The sequence below is a fragment of the Enhydra lutris genome, unplaced genomic scaffold (assembly GCF_002288905.1).
Source record: "Enhydra lutris kenyoni isolate GAN:26980312 unplaced genomic scaffold, ASM228890v2 scaffoldscaffold96, whole genome shotgun sequence".
NCBI classification, from domain to species: Eukaryota; Metazoa; Chordata; class Mammalia; order Carnivora; family Mustelidae; genus Enhydra; species Enhydra lutris.
In genome coordinates this window covers 4,116,976-4,141,633 of record NW_019154180.1, presented here as the reverse complement: position 1 = coordinate 4,141,633, position 24,658 = coordinate 4,116,976, and the positions used below count along the sequence as shown (strand labels likewise).

The 24,658-nt window shown below is 41.4% G+C and overlaps 1 protein-coding gene across 1 annotated transcript in view; it reads left to right on the top strand.

Moving 5' to 3' along the window:
* LOC111139148 (coagulation factor VIII) overlaps positions 1 to 24,658 on the top strand; it is a 128,782-nt gene that overhangs the window by 12,081 nt on the left and 92,043 nt on the right. The window contains 8 exon segments of the mRNA XM_022491305.1: positions 2,504 to 2,625; positions 6,193 to 6,315; positions 8,104 to 8,316; positions 15,682 to 15,750; positions 17,854 to 17,958; positions 20,121 to 20,342; positions 22,314 to 22,572; positions 22,856 to 23,027. Coding sequence (XP_022347013.1) covers positions 2,504 to 2,625; positions 6,193 to 6,315; positions 8,104 to 8,316; positions 15,682 to 15,750; positions 17,854 to 17,958; positions 20,121 to 20,342; positions 22,314 to 22,572; positions 22,856 to 23,027 — 1,285 coding nt within the window.

The window sequence follows — 24,658 nt, the reverse complement described above, 5'->3', positions numbered from 1 at the left end:
CAATCAGTGGAGCATGGGACTCTTGGTCTCAGGGTTGTGAGTTCAAGCCCCATGTTGGGAGTAGAGATCACTTAAAAAATAAAATCTTAAAAAGAAAAAGTAAGCAGACAACCTAATTCAGAAATGGACAAAACGGGGCGTCTGGGTGACTCAGTGGGTTAAAGCCTCTGCCTTCAGCTCAGGTCATGGTCCTAGGGTCCTGGGATCGAGCCCCGCATCGGGCTCTCTGCTCAGTGGGGAGCTCGCTTCCTCCTCTCTCTCTCTGCCTGCCTCTCTGTCTACTTGTGATCTCTGTCAAGTAGATAAATAAAATCTTATAAAAAAAAAGAAATGGACAAACTGGACTTGAATAGACATTTCTCCAAAGAATGTATACAAATGGCCAATAAGCACATGAAAAGATGCTCAAACTCACCTAGGGAAACACAAATTAAAGCCACAAAGAGATAGAATCTCTCACCCATTAGAATGGCTATCATACAAAGAAAACCAGAAAATAAGTGTTGGTGAGGATGTAGACGCATTGGAACACTTCTGCACTGTTGGTTGGAATATAAAATGGTGGTGCCCCTGTGAAAAAGAGGATGGTGACTCTTAAAAACTTTTTGAAAATCACCATATAATCCATTAATTCCATTTCTGGGTATTTACTCAAAATAATTGAAAGCAGGATCTTGAAGAGATATGTGTATAACCATGTTCACAGCAGCATTATTCTCAATAGCTAAAATGTGGAAGCAACCCAAGTGTCTGTCTATGGACGAACGGATAAACAACATGTGGTCTATTCATACAATGCAATGTTATTCAGCCTTAAAAAGGAAGAGAATTTTGACACCTGCTACAACATGGATCAATCTTAAGGACATTAAACCAGTCACAAAAAGACAAATAACTTATAATCCCACTTATATGAGGTCCCTAGAATGGTCAAAATCATGGCAACAGAAAACAGAATGGTGGTTTCAGAGGCTGAGGGGAATGGAGAAGGACAAATTATTGTTTAATGGGTATTGAGTTTCAGTTTTGCAAGGTAAGAGTTACAGAGCTAGATGGTGGTGATGGTTGTACTTAGTACCACTTAACTATACACTTCAACATGTTGAAGAGTGAATTTTATGTTTTATGTGTTTTACCACACTAATTAGAGCCCCCCTGACACCTTCACCCCGAGCTGAGCTCTGAGATGAGTGCACTAGGCTTCAGGGGAGTGACAGATGAAAACTGCCCTTGTTGGAATTACAACCAAGTCTACAAATGTTGAGAGGAGACATGCAAATGAAAACTTAATTGTTTCTGACATCAGTCAGACTGAAAAAGCATTGGTTTGCAGACCCAAAATTTATGCAGAGGACCAGGAAATGGGTTTGACACCAAGTAGTAAGGGTGGGGGGGTCTCTGTCTGGCCATTCATCCAGGTTCCTGGAACCTTGTCCTTATCCAGAAACTGGAAGGGGCTGGCTGGGTGGTGCCTGAGCTTGCTGTCCACCGTGGGATTCTAGACCCTGACACTTGGCAGTAACCAGGCAGAGAATGCACAGGGTTACTGGCTCAGCAGTTCAGACCACCTGGGGCACTGAAATGCATCCGTGTGTCTTTTTATAATGAGGCCCTCTACTCTCTTCTTACCCGTTTCTATCCTATTTACCAAAACAAACGTTGCCATACAAACCACGATGTAAGGAGAACCCACCCACTAGGTTTCATGTACACATCCCCCATTCTGTTCTGAAGGACCAGCTGCTCTTTCCTTCCTGGTGTTACTACAAAGCAAGGGTTGGATTTTAAATGGAGAATGAAAGGGGGATCAGTTGAACTAACATGCATGATTTGTGATTTATTTTATCATATGGCACCTAATGTATCAGTGTTTTCATCTTAGCACAGTCTGTGGTAGATCTTAGCATGACCTAAACCGACCTAAACCAGTCTCACTGCAGGTTTAATTTGCATTTCTCTGACGACTAAAGATTCTGAGCACCTTTGCATGTGTAACTGGCTGTTCCTGTATTTCCTTTGATGAACTGTCTGTTCAGAGTTTGGCCCATTTTGAAATTGCGCTGTTTTTGTCTTGTTATTTTTGAGAATTCTGTATATATTCTGGATATGTTTTCAGATGTACTCATTTTAAATATTCTGTCCTAGCACAGAGTTTTTCATTCTGAAGGTGAGTCAAGTGTCCTCCTGTTCTGTCATCTCAGGGGTAAAGGAAAATTGAATGCAAAGTCTCACAACTAGTGACGGGTATACTCAGGATTCAAACCTGGGCCAGCAGCATGGACATTGACAGGATGAGAAGCCATGTTCTTAAGTATAATGACCACTTGTCAGGTAGAGAGAGGGGGAAATGTTGGGAACCTGTCTATAGTAGGGATTTATATAGTTTCCAGTTTGCCTTGTTAACAGTAGAGGAGGGTGGGATGGAAGCTTTACTTCCAGCTGCTGAAAAGTGGGTTCAAAGAGGGTCCACCAAAATGAATGACTTTTCCCTTTCTTCACACAGGTTTTCTTCTAGGGTGCCAAGTTCTTTGCCATTCAACACGTCAGTCATGTACAAAAAGACTGTGTTTGTAGAGTTTACAGATGACCTTTTCAACATTGCCAAACCCAGGCCACCGTGGATGGGTAATATAAACAATATTGACTGTTTATTATGGAACTGAGTATCTGATGCTCGAGCAAGGATTCCCATGGCCTCCCTTACTACCACCTGCTGGGGAAATACTGACTGAAGAGTCTGTGTCTTTTCCGGGCTTTCCTCCTCTGCTTGTTCTCTGGATGTCAGAGTGCTCTGGGTCTTGGACCTGGGTTTGTTCTGTCTTCTCTTTACCTTCGATCACTAGCTGATCTTACCCAGTCTCACAATTTTAAGACATCTCTATGCCAGTAACTCCCAGGTTTAGATCTTCAGTTCAGACTGCTTACTTGATACATCCTCTCAAATGTCAAATAAGCATGTAACAGGATATCAGAATGAGACATCTCGTACCTGAGAAATATTTTGGAGAATTATAGGTGATAAATACCCCCAAATTCTAAAGAGAGACTGGGAGCAGCTAGTTGGCTCAGTCAGTAGAGCATGTGACTCTTGATCCTGGGGTTGTGAGTTCAAGCCCTACGTTGGGTGTAGAGATTATTTTAAAATATTATAAAAGGTTAGTTTTACCCAGTTTGAAATTTTGGAGTAAGAAAAAGGAAGTAAATTTTATTGAGGTGGAAACAAACCATGAGAGACTCTTAACAATAGAGAACAGGCTAGATTGGTGGTGGGTATTAAGAAGGACACATGTTATGATGAGCACTGGATATTGTATAGAAGTGACGAATCACTGAATGCTACTCCTGAAACCAGTATCCGTATGCATGTACGTGTGTGTGTATGTGTATGTTTACATTTATATTTATATATATATACACACACACACGCATATTTTTATAAATGTACATATGTGTATATATATGTATTTAGAGAGAGAGAAGGAGGAAGTAGAGCAGAGAGACTCTCAGGCTCCACACCCAACACAGAGCCTGATGCAGGGCTTAATCTTAAGACCCTGAGATCATGACCTAAACCGACATCAGGAGTCATACGCTTAACCAAGCAACCCACCCAGGTGCCCCTACTCCTGAAACCAATATTCTACTGTATGTTAACTAACTAGAATCTGAATTAAAATTTGTTCAGGTGGTGGCCCAAAATTGGTCCTGCAACCCTCAGCCCATCTTGCACCTCAAGCCTAAGTAAAAGGCAGCTAGGCACTTATGAAATAATTTAGATTTGAGGATTTCTTTGTTAACCATATTTGGTGATTTGTATGTTTCCATAGTGGGAGGGAGGTTTCACCCTCATGCCAAGCTGTAGTGAGGGACGCTTTAAGAGAACCACGTAGAAGTTTTGACATAAGACCTGTGGAACTCATAAGACTCTGACTACTTCCTGCTTTTTATCTGAAAAAACATTCAAGGGCAGAGACTTGGAGGAACTTCCCCTGATGGCATAATAAGGAAAGTAGGTTATAGCAGTGTGAGATGAGGAAGGTCATAGAACAAGATTTGTCTCAAGAAGACCCCATCTGATGGGGCGCCTGGGTGGCTCAGTGGGTTAAAGCCTCTGCCTTCCACTCAGGTCATGGTCTCGGGGTCCTGGCATCAAGCCCCGCATCGGGCTCTCTGCTCAGCGGGAAGCCTGCTCCCCACCCCACTCTGCCTGCCTCTCTGCCTACTTGTGATCTCTGTCTGTCAAAATAATAAATGAAATTTTTTAAAAAAGAAGAAGAAGAAGAAGATCCTGTCTGAGAGGTCTTCCTGCCAGGGCTAGGTGACCCCAATAGAAAACGTCTCTGATTGTATTGCCAGAAGCAGAAAGTGGCAAGAGAGAGACAAGGGACAGCTGGAGAAGGGATGGTTGGGAAGGGGAGAGTCTCCAAAGAACTCATACAAGTGCCCAGGAAAGAAAGAGACAGAATTTTGGCACATCCCACAACCAGGCACTAACAAAGCCACATTATCACTCTTCTTTCCAAGAAACATCTTGTCATCGTGCCTCTTTTTGTACTCCCATCCTTTTCTCACTAGCTCCAAGCTTCAAAGGTCAGGAGGCAGTAAGGTGAGTGGGGGAGGCAGATTAGGACAAGAAGATAAGAAAGCTGGAGGAGGGAGGGACCCTTAAATTTCAGGACACACCAAATGTTTGATATTAAGTTAGACTAGTATCATTGGACTGATATGATACTGCTAATATGTGGTGGTTACTGGAAAAAATTTGGGATTGTTCAAAGTGCAAGAGGGGAAACTCCACTTAACACAGGGTTTTTTTTTTAAGATTTTATTTATTGGGGCACCTGGGTGGCTCAGTGGGTTAAAGCCTCTGCCTTCGGATCAGGTCATGATCCCTGAGTCCTGGGATTGAGCCCCACTTTGGGCTCTGTGCTCCATGGGGAGCCTGCTTCCTCCTCCTCTCTCTCTCTCTGGCTGCTTCTCTGCTTGTGATCTCTGTCAAATAAATAAATAAAATCTTTATATTGATATTAAAAGATTTTATTTGACACAAAGAGAGAGAGTAAAAGCAGGGGGCAGTGCAGAGGGAGAGGGAGAAGCAGACTCCCCGCTGAGTGGAGAGCCCAATGCAGGCCTCGATCCCAGGACTCCGAGATCATCACCTGAGCCAGAGGCAGACATTTAACTGACTGAGCCACCCAGGTGCCCCTCCGCATAACACAGTTAGAATCTATGAAAAATAAATCTCTTTCATATTTTTGTCCCTTTGAATCTACTTCATTCAATAAATTATTTGTAGGCATCTTATACTTAATATGTCCATAAGTCAGAAGTCTTGATTTTCTTACTTTTCTGAATCATGGCCTGACTACCACCCAGTTGCACAAACCCAAACCTCAGGAATTCTCCTGGCTGCTCTGTAACTTCCAGTCCGTCAGCAAGTCTTGTTGACTCTTCATCTAAAGTGAGTCCCAAGTCTGCTTTCTTCTTGTAAGTTCCAAATGCATGCAAACTCCTTTGGCTTACAAAGTCCTACATGTTATATTCCCTGCCTGCCTTTATAACCTTATTTTCTGCTATTCCCCTGCTCATTCACACATTACTCAACTATGTCAAGATTATTCCTGTCTCAGGACTTTTCCATTTGTTTTATCTGCTTTGGATGTTATTCTACTAGATATTTAAAAATCTTGCTTCTTTTCAATTAGTCCCATCACTGCTCAAATGCCACCTCCTCAAAGATGCCCTTCCTGACCACTATGTTTAAAGGATTCCATCTCCTGCTTCATAACTTTCTAGCACACCACATCTTTTATAGCATTTACAACAATCAGAATATTTCTTGTTTATTTCTTTATGTGCTTAATTACATTCTCCAGAATGTAATTTCCATGATCTGTCTTGTTCACTACTGCATCTCCAGTGCTTAGGGCATTTCCTAGAATATAATAGGATCTCAACTATGAGTTGAATGAATGAATGCATTGAGTGAATTACCAGAAATCTATCCTTACAACAACCATGACACTGAGGTGGTGATAGCAGCTTATGCATTTATTCGGTCAATTACTGCTTTTTATCAGTAATCACAGGTGCATGTTTTTCCACTGTGACTTTGGCCATCACTTTCATAATAGCAGGTTTTCTGGAGTACCACTCTCAAAGTAACCTTTAGGGGGCATCTCATTCTCACAGGTCTGCTGGGTCCTACCATCCGAGCTGAGGTTTATGACACAGTGGTCATCATACTTAAGAACATGGCTTCTCATCCTGTCAGTCTTCATGCTGTTGGTGTATCCTATTGGAAAGCTTCCGAAGGTGAGTCAAATGCCCTCCTATTCTCCTGTCATCTCAGGGATAAAGGTCTTACAGCTAGCGAATGGTGCACTCACTAAGTTCATAATACATCACCTCAGTGCTACCTGGCCATCCTCACCCCAAGACAGCTTTACACATTGTTGGCCTCTTATCAGACCTCCCCCACCTCTTTCCAGATCCTACCATTAGGAAAAAGGATATTCATTTCTTAATGAAATGCTTCGAACAAAGAAAGGTATAGAAAATAATATAGCACACAAACACTGTAACCATCACCTCACTTTGCAAATCTTGTTTTTTTTTTCTTTAAAGATTTGTTTATTTATTAGAAAGAGCACAGAGCCCATTGTAGGACTTGATCCCCTGATCCTGAGATCATGACCTGAGCCGAAACCAAGAGTTGGACACTTAAACAACTGCACCACCCAGGTGCCCATCACTTTGCCAAATCTTAAAATTTTGCCATCTTTGCTTTAAGAAATTAACCATTATATAGTTGAATCCCTTTATGTAACCCCTCAGGCTCCCTTCCTCTCTATCCAAATATATCTGCTCTCTAGAATTTAATAGCAGCCCATGATCACACAGGCACCTTAACCACACACTCCATCCCCAGGGGCCAACTCAGGTTTTTAAAAATGTCTTCAACTCTCTGGCAAGTGCAGCTGTTGGTCTGATGTTGCTTCTAGATGAAGCCAGTAGTATCTAGTGCACACTGAAGAGGGTGTCCCTATACGCCGGAGAGGCTCACTTTAGAGTGGGGACTACCCACCTGTACTTTGGAGGTGGCCTTTGGCTGCTGAAAGTCTGTAGTAAAAGTAAAGGCAGAGTAGGGGCAGTGCAGGGATCTCCTGTACTGCTCTGTTGGTGAGGTCCCACTCTCAGATGTATAGATGTGATAGGATAAGATAAGGTATAAACGAAGAGCCCTCGCAGTGCTTTGGGCTGCTCTGCAACTCCAGAGACCATTATAAACCCAGGAAGTTATGGTGAAGTTGCTAGAAAAGTGTTTCAGTAGAAGCATAAGGCATTATGTCATTTCCTTTAAATATTCTCTACTTCTGTCCACTGAAATGACCTAGAAGCAAAGACATTTCATTAACAGTGAACACAGATAGTGCTCAATTTAGAATCGAGGTATCAAACTAATCCATGGGTTAATTTTAACATCACTAAGCATGAGACAGCCAGAAAATATCTGCCCCTGATGTGATCTCCTCCTCCAGAGAAGAGCCAAGTTAAAAACATTTCTAAAAATGGCCACCTGGGTCACTCAGTTGGTTAAGTGTCAGACTCTACATTTTGGCTCAGGTCATGATCTCAAGATTGTGAGGTGGAGCCCCATGTCAGCCTCTGTGTGGGGTGTGGAATCTGCTTAAGATTCTCTTTTTCCCAGTCCCTCTGCCCTCGTTCCCCTTCCCCTCTCTAAAAAACACTTGAAAATCTCTGTATCTCATCTTTCTGTGACCTTCACCAGTGCTCATTAAAGAGTCGGGGACAAAGTACATAACCAATGTATGTCTGTTGAGTTGAATTGATATGAACTAGGTAAAAAGATGCAATGATAGAAGTAGTATTATTGGTCACAGTGAGAACCACTCAACCCCTCATGTTTGCATTAGTGGTCTACAACTTCTGCGGGATATATGAGGCTGCTTGATAGTCTTCCAAATTAAGTTGCAGAAAGTCTATTTCTTGTGTAGAATCTACTGGTAACAATAAACTTGCTATATTTCCTTGAGTGAACAATGCATATGGAAAGGACAGTGTTATCTCTTCTTGCTTTAGGTGCTGAATATGAGGATCAGACCAGCCAAAAGGAGAAGGAAGATGATAAAGTCATTCCTGGTGAAAGCCATACTTATGTCTGGCAGGTCCTGAAAGAGAACGCTCCAATGGCCTCTGATCCGCCATGTCTCACCTACTCATATTTTTCTCATGTGGACCTGGTGAAAGACCTGAATTCAGGCCTCATTGGAGCCCTGCTGGTTTGCAAAGAAGGTAAGTGTGAGAGAGGGTAGGACTTACCCTGCAAAGAGGGTAGGACTCAGACGAAATAAGCAGGAAGGGTCAATTATTAAAGCATCTGCGTTTTCATCTAAAAGAGGTTTCTATTCCTTAGCAACATGCCCATGGAAAGAAAATATTACATTCTGTGGACTGTATCAGTAGTTCCTTTTGTAAATTTTGTGTTAAGTTCCCTGAAAGCTTTCTGGAGATAAACACATCCATCTGTGTCATCTGTATCCCAAAAGCATTTAAAACTTGTAGAAAAGCAGGGCGCCTGGGTGGCTCAGTCGGTTAAGTCCAACTGTTGATTTCAGCTCAGGTCATAATCTCAGAGTTGTGAATTCGAGCCCCACACTGAGCTCTGCACTGGGCTCTGTGCTGGGTGTGGAGCCTACTTTAAAAAAAAATCGGAGAAGAGTAAACATTTGTAACTTGTTCTAAAAATCATCTTAAATTTAATTAACCCTTGGGCACCTGGGTGGCTCACTCAGTTAAGCGTCTGCCTTCAGCTCAGGTCATGATCCTGGGGTCCTAGGATGGAGCCCCACATCGGGCTCCCTGCTCAGTGCGGAGACTGCTTTTCCCTCTGCCTCTGCCTCTCCTTATGCTCAGGCTGTCTCTCTCTCTCTATCAGATAAATAAAATCTTTTTTAAAAAGGTTTTATTTATTTATTTGACAGACAGAGATCACAATTAGGCAGAGAGGCAGGCAGAGAGGGAGAGAGAGAGGGAAGCAGGCTCCCTGCCGAGCAGAGAGCCTGATGCAGGGCTTCATCACAGGACCTGGGATCATGACCTGAGCCGAAGGCAGAGGCTTTAACCCACTGAGCCACCCAGATGCCCCTAAATAAAATCTTTTAACATTTTTTCATTAAACGTGTTTTTATTTTATAGTTTAAGAGTATACACTAAATTAGGAAAGTAAACATTGCAGAATTTTCTTTAATTCTAAGTTTTTAATAGTGAAATCAGTTTCACAGGACTTTTGTTTCTCCTTTAACTATTAGTGCATGTCCCCACAATTTAGTGGCTAAAAATTACAATCATCATTTATCATTTCTCATGGTTTTTGTGGGTCTCTCATGGAATTTGGGAGTATGTTTACTTGGTGGTCTATCTCAGGATTTCTTTTTTTTTTAATGCTCTAGCCAGTTATTTATTGTTTGTGTATTTATTTATTGAAGAGAGAGAACAGGCATACACATGCATGTGGAGGGAGGGGCGGAGGGAGAGGGGGAGAATCTTCAAGCAGGACCCATGAGATCATGACCTGAGCTGAAATCAAGAGTCGGACAATTAAGTGACTGAGTCCCCCAGGTGCCCCAAAATGCCCTAGCCCTTTAGACTCTTCCCAAGGGTTTCTAGTCCCTGCCTTGAAGACTTGGCTTTGGAAGAGGAAGAGAAGAGCAGGAAGAGGCACCAGAGCCCTGGCCAGACTGGAGACTCTGTATGAGCCGTTCTACCTCTCAGAATGGCAGCTGGGTGTGCAGTACTCTTGTCTGAGGATTTCTGATGAGGCTGTAGTCAGATAGAGCTGGAGCCAAGGTCATCCTGAATGAACGTTTATTCACATGTCTGGCACCTAGGCTTGGAAAACTCAGATAGTTGGAGTTTTCCACAGGGTCTTTTCAGCATGGGAGCTAGAGGGTACCCAGAAGTCTTTTTCCTTTTAAATGGACTTTGTTTTAGAGTAGTTTTTAGAGTAGTACTTTTTAGAGTAGTTTTAGGTTTACAGGAAAACTAGGCAGAAAGTAGAGAATTCTCAAATACCACCTGTCTGCACCCCACCCACAGCCTCCCCCACTGTCAGCATCCTGTGCCAGAGCAGTATGCTTGTTATAACTAGTGAGCCCACAGTGACGTAGCATTATCGCCCGAAGTCCTGCTGTGCACGAGGGTTCACTCTTGTTGGTTTACAGGCTACAGGTTTGGACAAATGTAGAATGACACGTATCTACCATTATAGTATCATACAGAATAGTTTCCCTATTCTAAAAATCCTCTGTGTCCCACCTCTTCATTCTTTCCTGCCCCACTCCCTAGCAACCACTGAGTTTTTAAATTATCTTATCAATAGTTTTGCCTCTTCCAGAGTGTCAAATAGTTGAAATTATACAGTACATAGCCTTTTCATATTGATTTCTTCCACTTAGTAATGCATTTAGGCTTTCTCCATGTCTCTTCATGGCCTGATAGTGTTTTTCTTTTTAGCACTGAGTAATGTTCTGTTGTCTGAACGGACCACAGTTTATCCATGCACAGTGAAGGACATCTTGGTTGCTTCCAAGTTTTAAACAGTTATGAATAAATCTGCTGTAAATATCCATGTGCAGGTTTGTATGCACACATAGTTCTCAGGCTCTTCGGGTAAATGCCAAGGAACACAGCTGCTGGATCGTATGGCAAGAGTATGCTTTCTTTTGCAAGAAACCACCAACCTCTTTTCCAAGGTAGCTCTATCATTTCGCATGAATTGGACTTCCTGCTGTTCCTCACCCTCACCAGCTTTTGGTGTTGCCAGTGGTTTGGAATTTGGCCATTCTCATAGGTATGTAGTGGTATCAAATTGCCTTAATTTGCATTTCCATGGTAATATGTGATGTGTGAAGCATGTTTTTATTTAAAAGATTTTATTTGTTTTTTTGAGAGAGAGAGAGAGCACAAACAAGGGGAGGGGCAAAGGGAGAGGGAGAAGCAGTCTCCCTGCTGAGCAGAGAGCCCCGCGTGGGTCTCAATCCCAGGACCCTGGGATCATGACCTGAGCCAAAGGTGTATGCTTCACTGACTGAGCCACCCAGATGCCCCAAGCATCCAACTCTTGATCTCAGCTCGGGTCTTGATCTCAGGGTCATGAGGTCAAGCCCCATGTTGGGCTCTGCACTAGAAGTGGGGTGAGTGAGTGAGTAAATAAATAAATAAATAATCAAACCATGTTTACATATAAAATATAAACAAATAAATTTAAAATCAAAAGAATTAATTGGCAGAAGATTGACTTAAAAAGTCAACAGAGAGGCATCTGGCTGGCTCAGGTCTTGGGGTTCTAAGTTTGAGCCCCACATTGAGTATAAAGGTTACTTAAAAATCAAATCCTTATTAAAAAAATAAAATCAATTTTTTAAAAAGTAAAATTTTTTCAAAAAGTCAACAGATATTCTAGTCTGGATAAGATGGAAGAAACATAATGCCTTTATCTCCCATTGAGCTCAACTATAGAACCTTGACAAAATGCATAGCCCAGCCATTTGAGAATCCTAAAAATCAAATAGAACAAACAGGTCAGGAAAGGCATCAGAATTTAAAGTACCACCAAACTGGCAGGGAATTTCTGTTTTTATTGCCCTTCAGTATTCCCCAAATGGGCAAAGGATGTAAATAGATATTTCTGGGGGGGAAAAAGATACAGAAATGATGAACAAGTATGTCAAAAGGTGCTCAGCATCACTCATCACCAGGAAAATACAAATCAAAACCACAAAGAGATACCACCTCACACCTGTCAGAATGGCCAAAAGTAACAACATCACAGGGTGTTGGTGAGGATGTGGAGAAAGGGGGACCTTCTTGCACTGTTCGTGGGAATGTAAATTGGTGCAGCCACTCTGGAAAATAGGGTGGAAGGTCCTCAAGAAGGTAAACATAGAACTACCCTACAACCCAGCAATTGCACTACTGGGTATTTACCCAAAGGATACAAAAATACAGATTCAAAGACATACATGGACCCCAGTGTTTATAGCAGCGTTATCTACTATAGCCAAATTATGGAAAGGGGCCATCCATTCATTGACTGATGAATGGATAAAAAAGTTGTGATGTGGGGTGTGTGTGTGTGTGTGTGTGTATGTAGGAATATTATTATATGATGGAATATTACTCAGCCATAAAAAAGAATGAACGTTTGCTATTTTCAACGACAGTGATGGCACTAGAGGGTATAATGCTAAGTGAAATAAGTCAGAGAAAGACAAATATCATATGATTTCACTCATGAAACTTAAGAAACAAAACAAATGAACAAATGGAAAAAAAAAAGAAACAGAGAGGTAAATGAAGAAACAGACTCTTAACTATAGAGAACTCAGTGATGGTTACCAGAGGGGAGGTTCAGTGGGAGAATGTTACATAGGTGGTGGGGATGAAGGAGGACACTTGTGGTGAGCACTAGGTGCAGTATGGAACTGCTGAATCACTGTACTGTACACCTGAAACTAATATTACACTGTATGTTAACTAACTGGAATGAAAATAAAAATTTTAAAAATGTGTATTTTACATACTGTCAATGAATAACTGGAAACCAGAATGTAAGAAAGAATGTTTACAATAGCTCCAAAAATTGAAAGTTTAGGTATCTAACAAAACATTTACATTATCTGTATGGTGAAAACTACAAAGTAAAAGAAATCAGAGAGACATACTGTTTGTGTGCTATAAGATTCAACATAGTAAAGATCTCAGTTCTCCCCAGTCTGTAGATTTTTAGGAAGCTTTTTTTGTGGTCACAAACAAGCTGTTTCTGAAATTTATATGAGAAGGCAAAAGTACTAGATTTGCTAAAATGATTTTGCAAAATAATAAATTTGGAGTAATAATCTTACTCAATTTTACAATTTACTATAAAGCTGCAGTAATCATAGCATGTGTTAGTTAGCAGAATAGACCTATAGATCAGTGAAATAGAATAAAAGTCCAGAAATAGATCCCCACAAATAAGCCCAATTGATCTGGTGCAAAAATAACTCAAAGGAGGCATCTTGTCAACAAATGGTGCAATGATCTTAGACCTTATAGTTATACAAAGAGTAACTCAAAATGAGTTATAGCTCTAAATGTGATATATACAACCATAACACTTTTAGGAAACATAGTAGAATATCTTCATGACCTGGGGTTAAGAGAAGGGTTCTGAGAAAACATCACACAATTCCTAAAAGAAAAAATTGATATACATGACTTCATCAACACTAGTAATTTTTGCTTTTGTAATGAAAAAACACTTTTAAGAGAATGAAGGGACAAGCTACAGACTGGGAGGAAATATTTGCCAATCACGTATCTGGCTAAGGACTGATGTGATATATATAAAAAATATGTTCACAGTAATGAAGATATTTTTTGTTTTATATATGTATTATACATGTGTATTATATGTGTATGTATTATATATAAAACTTGTTCTCAAATCTCAATAATAAGGAAAAAAACCAATTTTTTTAAATGGACAAAATAGGAGTGACTGGGTGGCTCAGTCGTTAAGTGTCTGCCTTAGGCTCAGGTCATGATCCCAGATTCCTTGGATACAGCCCCATATCAGGCTCCCTGCTCAGCGGGGAGCCTGCTTCTCCCTCTCCAGCTCCCCCGTGCTTGTGTTCCCTCTCTCGCTATGTCTCTCTCTGTCATAAATAAATAAAATCTTTTTTAAAAATGCTTAAAAAGGTAAATGGACAAAATATTTGAATAGATAATTCACCAAAGAAGATATACAAGTGCCAAATACATGAAAAGATGTCCAGTATCATTGGCCATGAGGAAAATGCATGTTAAAACCACAATGAAATATTGCTACAAATATATTAGAATACCTAATGTGATAATTTAAAAATTGTTAAGTATGCTGTTAAGAATGCAGACCAACAGGAAGTCTCATACATTCTTGCTGGGGATTCACAATGGTATAGCCACTCTGGAGTACAGTTTGGCAGTGTAATGTTGTGATTTAAATAAAATATATATTTGGTTTTCATCTCCTTCCTGGTAGAGCTTCTAAAACCCTTGAGATTTTCTGTGATGAGAGCAGTAACAATGTCTTTTGTTATGTTACTGAGGTGATTTTTGGCCCCTACACCTAAGGATGGGGGCTGATCACCGGTAGAGTCAACAAAGTGATTAGAGGGCTGGAATTTTCAGTCACACTTGGCCCCATGCCCCCACCCCTCTCCCACAAGGGGAAAGGAGAGAGGGGCTGAATATTGAGCTCAGTCGCCAATGGCTAATGATTTAAGCAATTACACCTATGTAATGAAGAGTTCATAAAACAAAAAACAAGGACAGTGTTCAAAAAGCTTCCAGGTTAACCTGTGGGAATCTACACCATCTCCGGGTAGATAGTTTCTGAATTTTACTGATACAGGCAACAAAATGGATGAATCTCTAAGGCACTATACTGAGTAAAAAAGCCAATCTCAAAAGGGTATATATTGTATGGTTCCATTTATATGACAATCTCAAAAATACAAATATATTGCAATGGGAAACAGATCAGTGTTTGCCAAGGGTTACGGTTAGGGATATTGGAACTGTCCTGTGTCCTGATGGTTGGTGGTTTCATGTTAAGACCCATAGGCTTGGGACGCCTGGGTGGCTCAGTGGGTTCAGCCTCTGCCTTTGGCCCAGGTCCTGATCTCAGGGTAGGGGGGCAGAGCCTCGCATCAGGCTCTCTGCTTAGCAGGGAGGCTGCTTCCCTTCCTCTCTCTCTGCCTGCCTCTCTGCGGGCTTGTGATCTCTGTCTGTCAAATAAATAAATAAAATCTTAAAAAAAAAAAAAGACCCATAGGCTCACACACCAAAAGTAAGAGTCAGTTTCACTGTTTGGTGATTTTAAAAATAAAAAGAATCCAAATGTTTTCAGACAGCTTTACCTGTAATTTAAATTTGTATAGGTGAGTTACTTTCTTCATCCAATCAAAGCCTTACTTTCAAGTGTCAAGAGTACAAGAAAAAAGGAGAACATCATAAACAAAAATCTTCCTGCTTAAAGTAAGCCTGCAATGAAAATTTCCCAATCAAATGAAGACAACCAACAAATTCAATAATTAAAGCATGTTGGTATACATGGTGTTCACTTAAAGTGTGATTATAGGTGTTTAATATTGATTATTGTTATTTTGGTCATAATACTTTGCAAAAGTAAAAAAGAGTTAAAAGCATAATAGAAATTTTCTATGTTTAATTGCCTATATACATACTTTCCTTGAACAGTATTTACAGTTTTTGTAATCTTTCTCTTTTATATTTGTTCTGAACACATGCATATATATATATGACATATGATTATATGAGCTTGTATTTTGCATGTTTCTTTAATTTCATTTTCTGAGTGATTCATTTTTCTTATATTTTATATAAGTACCAGTCTGCAACAAATCTGAAGTGAAAAAAAGTCATTTACCCCAAATAGTTTTAGAAGAACTGGTATAGGACACCTGACACCAAAGAAGCAATACTGTGGTCAAGTTAACAGGGTTAGGGTTAACCCAAGAGACAAAGCAATAGGAGAAGTGACATCTTCTCCTAGTGTTGATTTCCCATGATAGGGTTCTCAAAAGAAGGTGAATGTTCTCACTTCTTTTTCAGGGAGCCTGGCCAGAGAAAGGACACAGGACTTGCCTGAATTTGTACTGCTTTTTGCTGTGTTTGATGAAGGTTAGTGACCTGCAGTATGAACTTGGGGCTCCTAAAAAAGTAGGATATGTTAATTATGTTAATTTAATCTGGTGTTTGAGAATAAGGGCTGCTGTTGTCCAGAGGAAGTGATTATAAAGTAAGATCATAAACTACTGTTCAGGAATGAAGGAGATGGGGATGAAACTGAGTTTCAAGAAAAAGTACAGCCTGAGTTCCATTGGGAGCTATCCGGTAAGAAGATAGAGGAGCTGGATAGCAGGCTGGGCTCATGCCCTTTATTATATTTATCCATCAGCTTGTCGATGGACGCTCGGGTTGCATCTGTGTCTTGGCTTTTGAAGGTAATGCTGCAATAAACACAAGGTGCCGATATCTCGTTGCTGGGTCATAGGGCAGTTCTATTTTCAACTTTTTGAGGAGCCTCCACGCTGTTTTCCTGAGTAGCTGCACCAGCTTGCATTCCCACCAACAGTGCAGGAGGGCCCCCCTTTCTCTGCATCCTCACCAATACCTGTCATTTCCTGACTGGTTAGTTTTAGCCCTTCTGACGGGTGTGAGGTGGAATCTTACTGGAACTGGCTCATCTTGAAACGGAAAGTTTGGGAGCACCTGAGGGGTGCAGCCGGTTGAGCATCCACTCTTGGCTTTGTCATGATCTCAGGGTCTCGGGATCAAGCCCCGTGTCCTGCTCCGCGCTCAGCAGGGTGTCTGCTTGAGGATTCTTTCTCTCCCTCTGTCTCTGCCCCTCCCCCCTCTAAAAATTTAAATAAATCTTTAAAAAAGTACCGAAAGTGTATCTTCTTTAGACAGCAATTTCCCGTTTCCTCCACCCCTCTGTTCCTGGCAGGCAGCATTGCACTGTGTCACTTAAACCTCTCTGTGTGTCAGTGTCCTCACATTGAAAACTGAAATAATAGTCCTTTCTTCATAGCACAGTGGTGGGGATTAAGTGATTTAAGTTAAGTAACTTAGAACATGATGTGGTGCAGAGCTTCTGCCACCTCCTCCTGTCCCATCTTTTCCTCCCACACTGCCTCTATGGAATTGAGGACCCCATCATCCCTCTCCTGACGAATCCCCCTGTCTTTTCGTGTCCCCTGACACTCCATTCCTGATGACCTGTCTGGCCTCACTGTGCTGCTCTCCCTGCCTCACGGCTCAGGCCTCAGCCACCTGGGGCACAGTTTGTGTCACACTGAAATATGCCGTGCGCTGCTCGTTTATGCTGTTACCTCTGCCTAAAAAATGAAGTGTTCCCTTCTCTTTCCGGTCTGGGTTAGAAGCCTCTTTATATGTTCCCATAGCACCTGGAGTTTCCTCCTTATCACACAAAACCATCACTGCCTGCTTGTTTGATTTTATATCCCTTTCCCTTCAAGTAAAGTGAAGTCCCTTCCCCTTTCTGTGTCTGTATTAGCCTGTTCTAATCTCTGTTACATGATTCTTCACTCTGTTATAATTGTCAGTTTCTCCAGTCAAGCTAAATTGTAAGCAGAGAAGACACAGTCTCTGTCCTCAGTGCCTAGCACTCAGTAGCGCTCAGTAAATGTGTTTGGCTGGGTGCTTCAGAAACCTTCAGCATTCGCTGTCAGCCCTTTACACAAAGGGCCAAGTTCAGGGAAATAGCTGTCCAATAATAATATTTACAGCGCTTTCACTGTTACTCGTTTCAGGGAAGAGGTTGGAAAGCTTTCATGTTCTTGAGTTTTCATTACTACAACCTGAGTGAAGCAATTTGGACAGGGACTGAGAGCCCTTTTCTAAGATGATTTTCATTTGCTTCCTTTTAAATGACTCCGTGAATGAATAGAATGAAGTCCTCATGGCACCAACTAACCAATATTCTCCCTTCTCATTATCGTTTGCCACCATCTCTTCCCATCTACTGTCGTGGACAAATATAGGGAGAGATAATCAGTTTGAGCAAGAAATGTCTGCCTTTTGGTAATTGTCCTCTGCCTTTCTCTTACTGACTTGGAGCGCAAGTCATCCATGCCTACTGTGCTAACAAAAATGCTTAAGCTGTGAGCAGTCTTTGCCCCATGGGAGGGAAGGAGAGAGGGAGGGTGACTCATGAGACAGACAGTTAACTGGCCCTGTCTTTGCCTCCTCTCTCATCAGGGAAAAGCTGGCACTCAGAAACAAATGAGTCTTCAGATCTGGCATCTGCTCAGGCCCGGCGTGAAATGCATACAGTCAATGGCTACATAAACAGGTCTCTGCCAGGTACGTACTCACCTGCTCCAGAATCTACAGGGTCAGGGCGTCTAGGTGGCGCCGTCGGTGAAGCATCTGACTCTTGGTTTCAGCTCAGGTCATGATCTCAGGGTCATGGGATGGAGCCCTGCTTTGTGTGCCGCCCTCAAGAGTGAGTCTGCTTGAAGTCCTTTCCCTCCCCCCACCCTTTCCTCCATGCATGCTCTCTTGCCCTCTCTCTGAAATAAATAAAATCTTTAAAAAAAATAATTTGCATTTACTATGAGAACTTTCCTCTCTGCGTCTCTTCAGACAACTCTGTGTCCCAGAGGAAAGCCCACTGAATTTGGGCATCTGGTGGGGTCTTAAACTGAAGTGGCAGATTACTCTTCCAGTTACCTAAACACGAAGGCCTGCCCGTGTACACAGAGCTCAGAGATTTCTCTTTTCTTTTACTTAAATGTATGTGGACAGCCAAGGCTGAACAAATACTTAGGGGAAACCTGAAAAATAACAGGGATATGCAAAGATAAACAAAAAATAATAATAATCCCAGAAGAAAACAAGAAATACTTAGAAGAGAACTTGTTGAAAGGTCTACTTAGTATTTTCATCAAGATTCAAGAAGATACTACATCAATCAAGTAATAATTTGATTCTGTGAAAAAGAATCAAACCAAGAGTGTGCTCACAAAAGTTAGGAATATGATTGTCAAGATACAAACTCAAGGGGCGCCTGGGTGGCTCAGTGGGTTAAAGCCTCTGCCTTCGGCTCAGGTCATGATCTCAGGGTCCTGGGATCGAGCCTCGCATCAGGCTCTCTGCTCAGCAGGGAGGCTGCTTCCCTTCCTTTCTCTCTGCCTGCCTCTCTGCCTACTTGTGATCTCTGTCTGTCAAATAAATTTTAAAAAAATCTTTAAAAAAAAGATACAAACTCAATAGAAGATAGTTAGAATAGAGAAAATCTCCCAGAAAGTAAAACAAGATTTGCGATACACTTTTTTAAAGATTTCATTTATTTATTTGACAGAGAGAGGGAGATCACTAGGCAGAGAGGCAGAGAGAGAGGGAGAAGCAGGCTCCCTGCTGAGCAGAGAGCCCGATGTGGGGCTCAATCCCAGAACCCTGGGATCATGACCTGAGCTGAAGGCAGAGGCTTAACCCACTGAGCCACCCAGGCACCCTTGGAATACACTTTAAAACAGATTTTAAAAACCAAAGAAATGAGAGAAGTGTTAAGGATGAAAATATTTGAGTCTTCATACTCAAATTTCCCAGCAGGATAAATAAAAAAAGATCCCCACACAGAATTATGATTGTGGAATTTCAGAGAACAAAGAAAAGATGTTAAAGCTTCCATTGGAAGAAACAGGTCCCATACAAAGGCACGAGAATTCAAATGGCTATACCATTCAGGGATTTTTAGGCCTTACTAGAAAGTTTGGACTTGAGACAGACAACAGATAATGGTAGCTAGTTTGAATTAAGATGGTGCAGGTAGTAATGATGGTGAAAAATATGTATATTTGAAAGCATCAGGAGCCAAAATATGAGACAGCTGTGCCCTAGTAGTTAACGGGGTGAGATCTAAACATACAGCTCCTTGGGTTCCAATTTAAGCAAGTTAACTAACCTTTCCAGCCATCAGTTTCCTCTCCTGATAACAATAGTTTCTACATTCATGTGGTTACTGGAGATGAATGAATTAGAAAGTTAAAACTTGTAAAATCATTTGAACAGTGCTTGATCTAAAGCAAGTGCTCAGTAAATATTAGTATTAATTATATTGCCGTAATTAGTGTCAGACTGGACTTAAGAAGTGAGAGTGGTGAGAAGACTAACTCTCACTTGCATAATTTTGATATTGTTCAAAGGAAAATATTTATTAATGAGAATAAGCCTTGGGCTGAGTCCTAGGTGATCCATCATTTGATGAAAGGTCAGGAAAGGAGGCAAAAGAAGGAGCTTTCCAAACAATAGGGGGAAAAACCCAGAGAGGTGTTGGCACAGAGGCCAAGGGCAAAAGACCTTGGCAAGAGCTTTAGTTGGGCAGTACCCTAGCATCCTTGGAAAGTTGGGTTCCAGTCAGTAATAAAATTTGAAGGTCAATTTGTCCATCCTATCCTAGAGACGTGTTTTCCATTTCAAGTTCTCTACTTCTTGACCATAACTGTCTTATTCCTATGTTATAGGTCTGACTGGATGTCACAAGAGATCAATTTATTGGCATGTGATTGGAATGGGCACCACCCCCGAAGTGCACTCAATTTTTCTTGAAGGTCACACATTTCTTGTGAGAAACCATCGCCAGGCCTCCTTGGAGATCTCACCGTTAACTTTCCTGACTGCTCAGACATTCCTGATGGACCTCGGCCAGTTTCTACTGTTTTGTCATATCCCTTCCCACCAACATGGTAATATCTGTTGATCTTGAAAATGAGTATTATAAATATTCAGCTCTTCTTTTACTGTCTACTGTACCTTGAATGTAAGAGGGCTTGAGTGTTAGTAGTACTGGGGAATTTTTAGTTTAAATGACTATGATGGTGGTGATGCCCAGAGCAATGAATAGCAAAGACAAGAGGATGTTGCAGAAACTCCAGACTACTGGTGAACACGGAGGCACCCCAGCACTACCTGGAAGGAGGTGAGAGACATGGGAAATACAGAGCCTGTCAGGGATAGCGGACCCTGGGAGAAGCAGTGTGGGAGTGGAAGTTGGTGAGCATATGTGAAACACCCTGTGAGCCTTTCAGACTTCTTCATGAGGACTTTGCACAGGATTAGAGGTCCTGTCTAAGCAAGTTGGGGCAATAATACAGCCTCAAACTGTTGTTAATGTGACCTCATTTGTAGCTACAGACTGAAAATTCATGTAACACGATCACCCCACCCCCATTTTCCTTCTTGTGTATTTACTCTGCTAACTCTTTATGTTGGCTCATTCTAACATCCCTCTTCATCTTCTCCTCTGCGGTGGCCCATGAGGGTTGTTGGAGGAAAATGTCGTGTGTAACAGCACTTGTTTGTTCTAGCAGTCTTCAAATTCCTTGCCTTGGAAAAGAGATTTGATCTGGCTCTGCCTCCACTATTTTCCCTTTATGGTCTATGAGCAACGTTGCCTTGTTTATGGTTCTCCATAGTGATGAAGAGTAGGGGCCTCTTTCCTCATCTGTTGTATAATATTTATGAAGCTTTTGACAAGATGTTAGAAGACAAAGGAAGTTGATCCTAAAGTCACAGAGGAATAGCTCATTTACTTGGATGCAGATTGGTCGTTACCTAGTTTGAGGAGTTTACTTAATGTTTTATTATTTTGACTTTTTCCCACTGATTTTAATCCTCATTTTTCAGAAAAATGCTTTATCCTATTGGACCACAGACATTTTTAGATCTAGAATGAATGATGTTTAAAGCCACATGAACCCCAGACTAGTTGCTTGCCTCTCCTGAAATCTACCATATTCCCCATCATCTAGTAAGGTCTGCATTAGTATCGATTTTCAAAATAGCCCTATAGCATAGCTTGGGTGGGAATTATTACTCTCCGCATAGTATAAAGCCAAAGGTGAAATTGAGATTTTTGAGTAGACTTGCTGTAGGGCTTGCAACTAGTCACAGGCAGACATGCTCTTAAAATATATAACATATTGGGCGCCTGGGTTACTCAGTTGGTTAAACAAGTGCCATCAGCTTGGGTCATGATCCTGGAGTCCTGGGATCAAGGCCTGCATCAGGCTCTCAGCTCCACAGGGAGTCTGCCTCTCCCTCTGACTTTCACCTCTCTCATGCTCTCTCTCACTGTCTCTCTCTCAAATAAATAAAATCTTTCAAAATATATATATGTATATATATGTATATATATAACATATATTTCCTTAACTGTTAAGTTGTACCTTTTCATGTTTTTATGAGCTTGGAATGTCTTAAAATTTATATGTACTATGACATTTTTCCTAATAAACCATCAGTGGAGTACATACAGAAATCATTAAGCAACTGGCAGAATGGGGAGCTGGTCTGACCTAGGCATCCAAATGCTGAAAATACACAGTTTCTCAAGTTATAATTAGGGAACTGAAGGGTGATAGGTTCAGAGCCAATTCCAGAAGGAATATATTCATACATATTATAAGAGCAAATGAGTGAGTATTAAAAAGAGGATAAAACATAAAATGGAGGAGAATCAGGCAGAAGGGAAGTGGTGAGTGCAAAGATCATAACCCGAAAGTAGCAGCTATGGGAGAGTGGCAAGATAAGGCTATTGGTGTGGGGAAGGGAACACTTAGGAGAGGGTGCTGAAGGCCCGGTGAGAGACAACAAAGTTGTAGAAGTTAAGGCAAGTCTTATAGGAATCTGACATTGTTGGGTTTGTCTGATCCCAGGTGGTATGGAAGCTTATGTCAAAGTAGATAGCTGCCCAGAGGAGCCCCAACTACGGATGAAAAATAAGGAAGAGGAAAATTATGATGAAGATCTTTATGACTCTGACATGGATGTGATTAGCTTTGATGACGACAACTCCTTTCCTCTCATGCAAATCCGCTCAGTTGCCAAGAAGCACCCCAAAACTTGGGTGCACTATATTGCTGCCGAAGAGGAGGACTGGGACTACGCTCCCTCAGACCCCGCCCCCAGCGATGGGTAAGCGCCTCTTAACACTTGGTATGAACTCGTCCTCATTTTTAAAAGGTTATTCCCAATTATTCAAAACAACCAATCTTCAAGCCGTGTTTATGGTTAGGTACAGATGTGGGATCAAATAAGACAGCCTTACTAACGTAGCTAAGCGTCAGGTATACTTGTATTTTTCTCATGCCTTTCCACCGATTAAATCATTTCAGCTCTTTTATAGCTGGATTTTAGCCTCTCCTCCTCTACCTAGAGTTCTCCATCCCAACATCTCATCTGTTTGTGTCTCATGCAGAAGTTATAAAAATCTGTATTTGAACAATGGTCCTCAGCGGATTGGTAGGAAGTACAAAAAAGTCCGATTTATGGCATACACAGATGAAACATTTAAGACTCGTGAAGCTGTTCAGTATGAATCAGGAATACTGGGACCTTTACTTTATGGAGAAGTTGGAGACACACTGGTGGTAAGTTGAAGAGAAATAAGGTTGGGTAATTATGAAGACAAAGTCTGGAGAATTCTGAGTTTCTAAAAGCTTCATAATTGAGCCTTGTGTTCCAATGGATATGATCTTCTAAAAATTATAAATGTTATACAAATAAATGAAGATTATAAATTTGTTTTAAAAATAGGAGTATGTAGAACACAAATATAATGCCACTCATTAAATGTGTCACCCCTTTGAAATAGTCAGTACATGGTCTTTGTTACATATCCTTATATAATTTTTTCCACTAATTCCTAATTTGGCTCATAGTGTGTTTTTGGATAACCTGTGAATGTAGGTTTTACTTTTCTATTTTGTTTAAACATTTTCTTTATTTATTTGAGAGACTGAGCAAATGAGAGGGGAGCAGAGGGGCGAGGAAAAGCAGCCTTCCTGCTGAGCAGGAAGCCCAACACAGGGCTCTATCCCTGAATGGATCCCAGGACTCTGGGATCATGACCTGAGCCGAAGGCAGACACTTCACCCACTGAGCTGCCCATGTGCCCTGGATTTTACCTTTTTAAAGAGTTGTAAAGAATAATAATAAGAAGAAAAACATGTGACAGAGACTACATATGGCTCATGAAATCTGGAGCATTTACTCTCTGGCCCTTTCCAGAAAATGTCTGCTGACCCCTGATACAAGGTATTAAGAAGGCTTATGCTGCAAAGAACAGGAAACTCAATAAGCCTTGGTTTTTAAAAAAATAGGGGTTTATTTTTTCACACTTGATTTGGAGATAGAGGGTTGTTTGTGTCAACTCAGCTGCTCCGAAATGTTGTGAAGGACGCTGATCATTATACATGGAGTGTTGAGCAGAACACCATGAAACTGTTACCAGTGCCGGAGGAGGACTCCAGCTACATTCCATGCCACCTGCTAGGAGGAGAAATCCAAACACTCTACCCACAGCGTCTTGGTAACAGATATCCCTCAGCAGCCAGCGAAGGGCAGTTGGCCTCTGTGTAGCCCTCTTATGCTGAGACAGAAGGATCCCAACTCCTCCCCCAGGGAGTCTGAAATACTGAAATACTGAAAGCTGAGGGCCTGCCTGAGGGCCACTGATGCATGTGCCTAAGCAGAACAAGGAGTACTCCCTGAGACTGATTGGGCAAGGTGATAAGCCAGCCATAGGCCATGGGGGCTCAAGTCAGGGCCTGGTAAGGGGGTGTCCCAGGCCCAGGCCCGTTCTTACACGGCCAAGCAGGGGTCCAAAGACTGTGCACAAGGACTGCCTTTCCCGGTGTGGAGTTTTGTTAGATACTGCCAAAGTGCCTTCAGCAGTTCTGCCCCAATTTATACCCTCATCAAGAGTGTCTGACTGTGCTTTCCCCACATCGACAGTATCTATTATAAGCCTTCAGAAAATTTTCCAATTTGATGAGATAAGTATTTATATATTGTCTTCATTTTCATTTCCCTGCTTAGTAGTGAAATTCCATATTGTTTCATGTTTGTTTGTTGACTATTTACATGACACCCTCTGCAAATTGCCTATTAGAATGGTCGTCTGTTGCTTACATGTTTGTAAAAGGCTTTATGCAGTGTGGATATTGGCACATTGATATTTTTCAAATATTTTTCTCAGTATGTCCCTTGCACTTTTGTC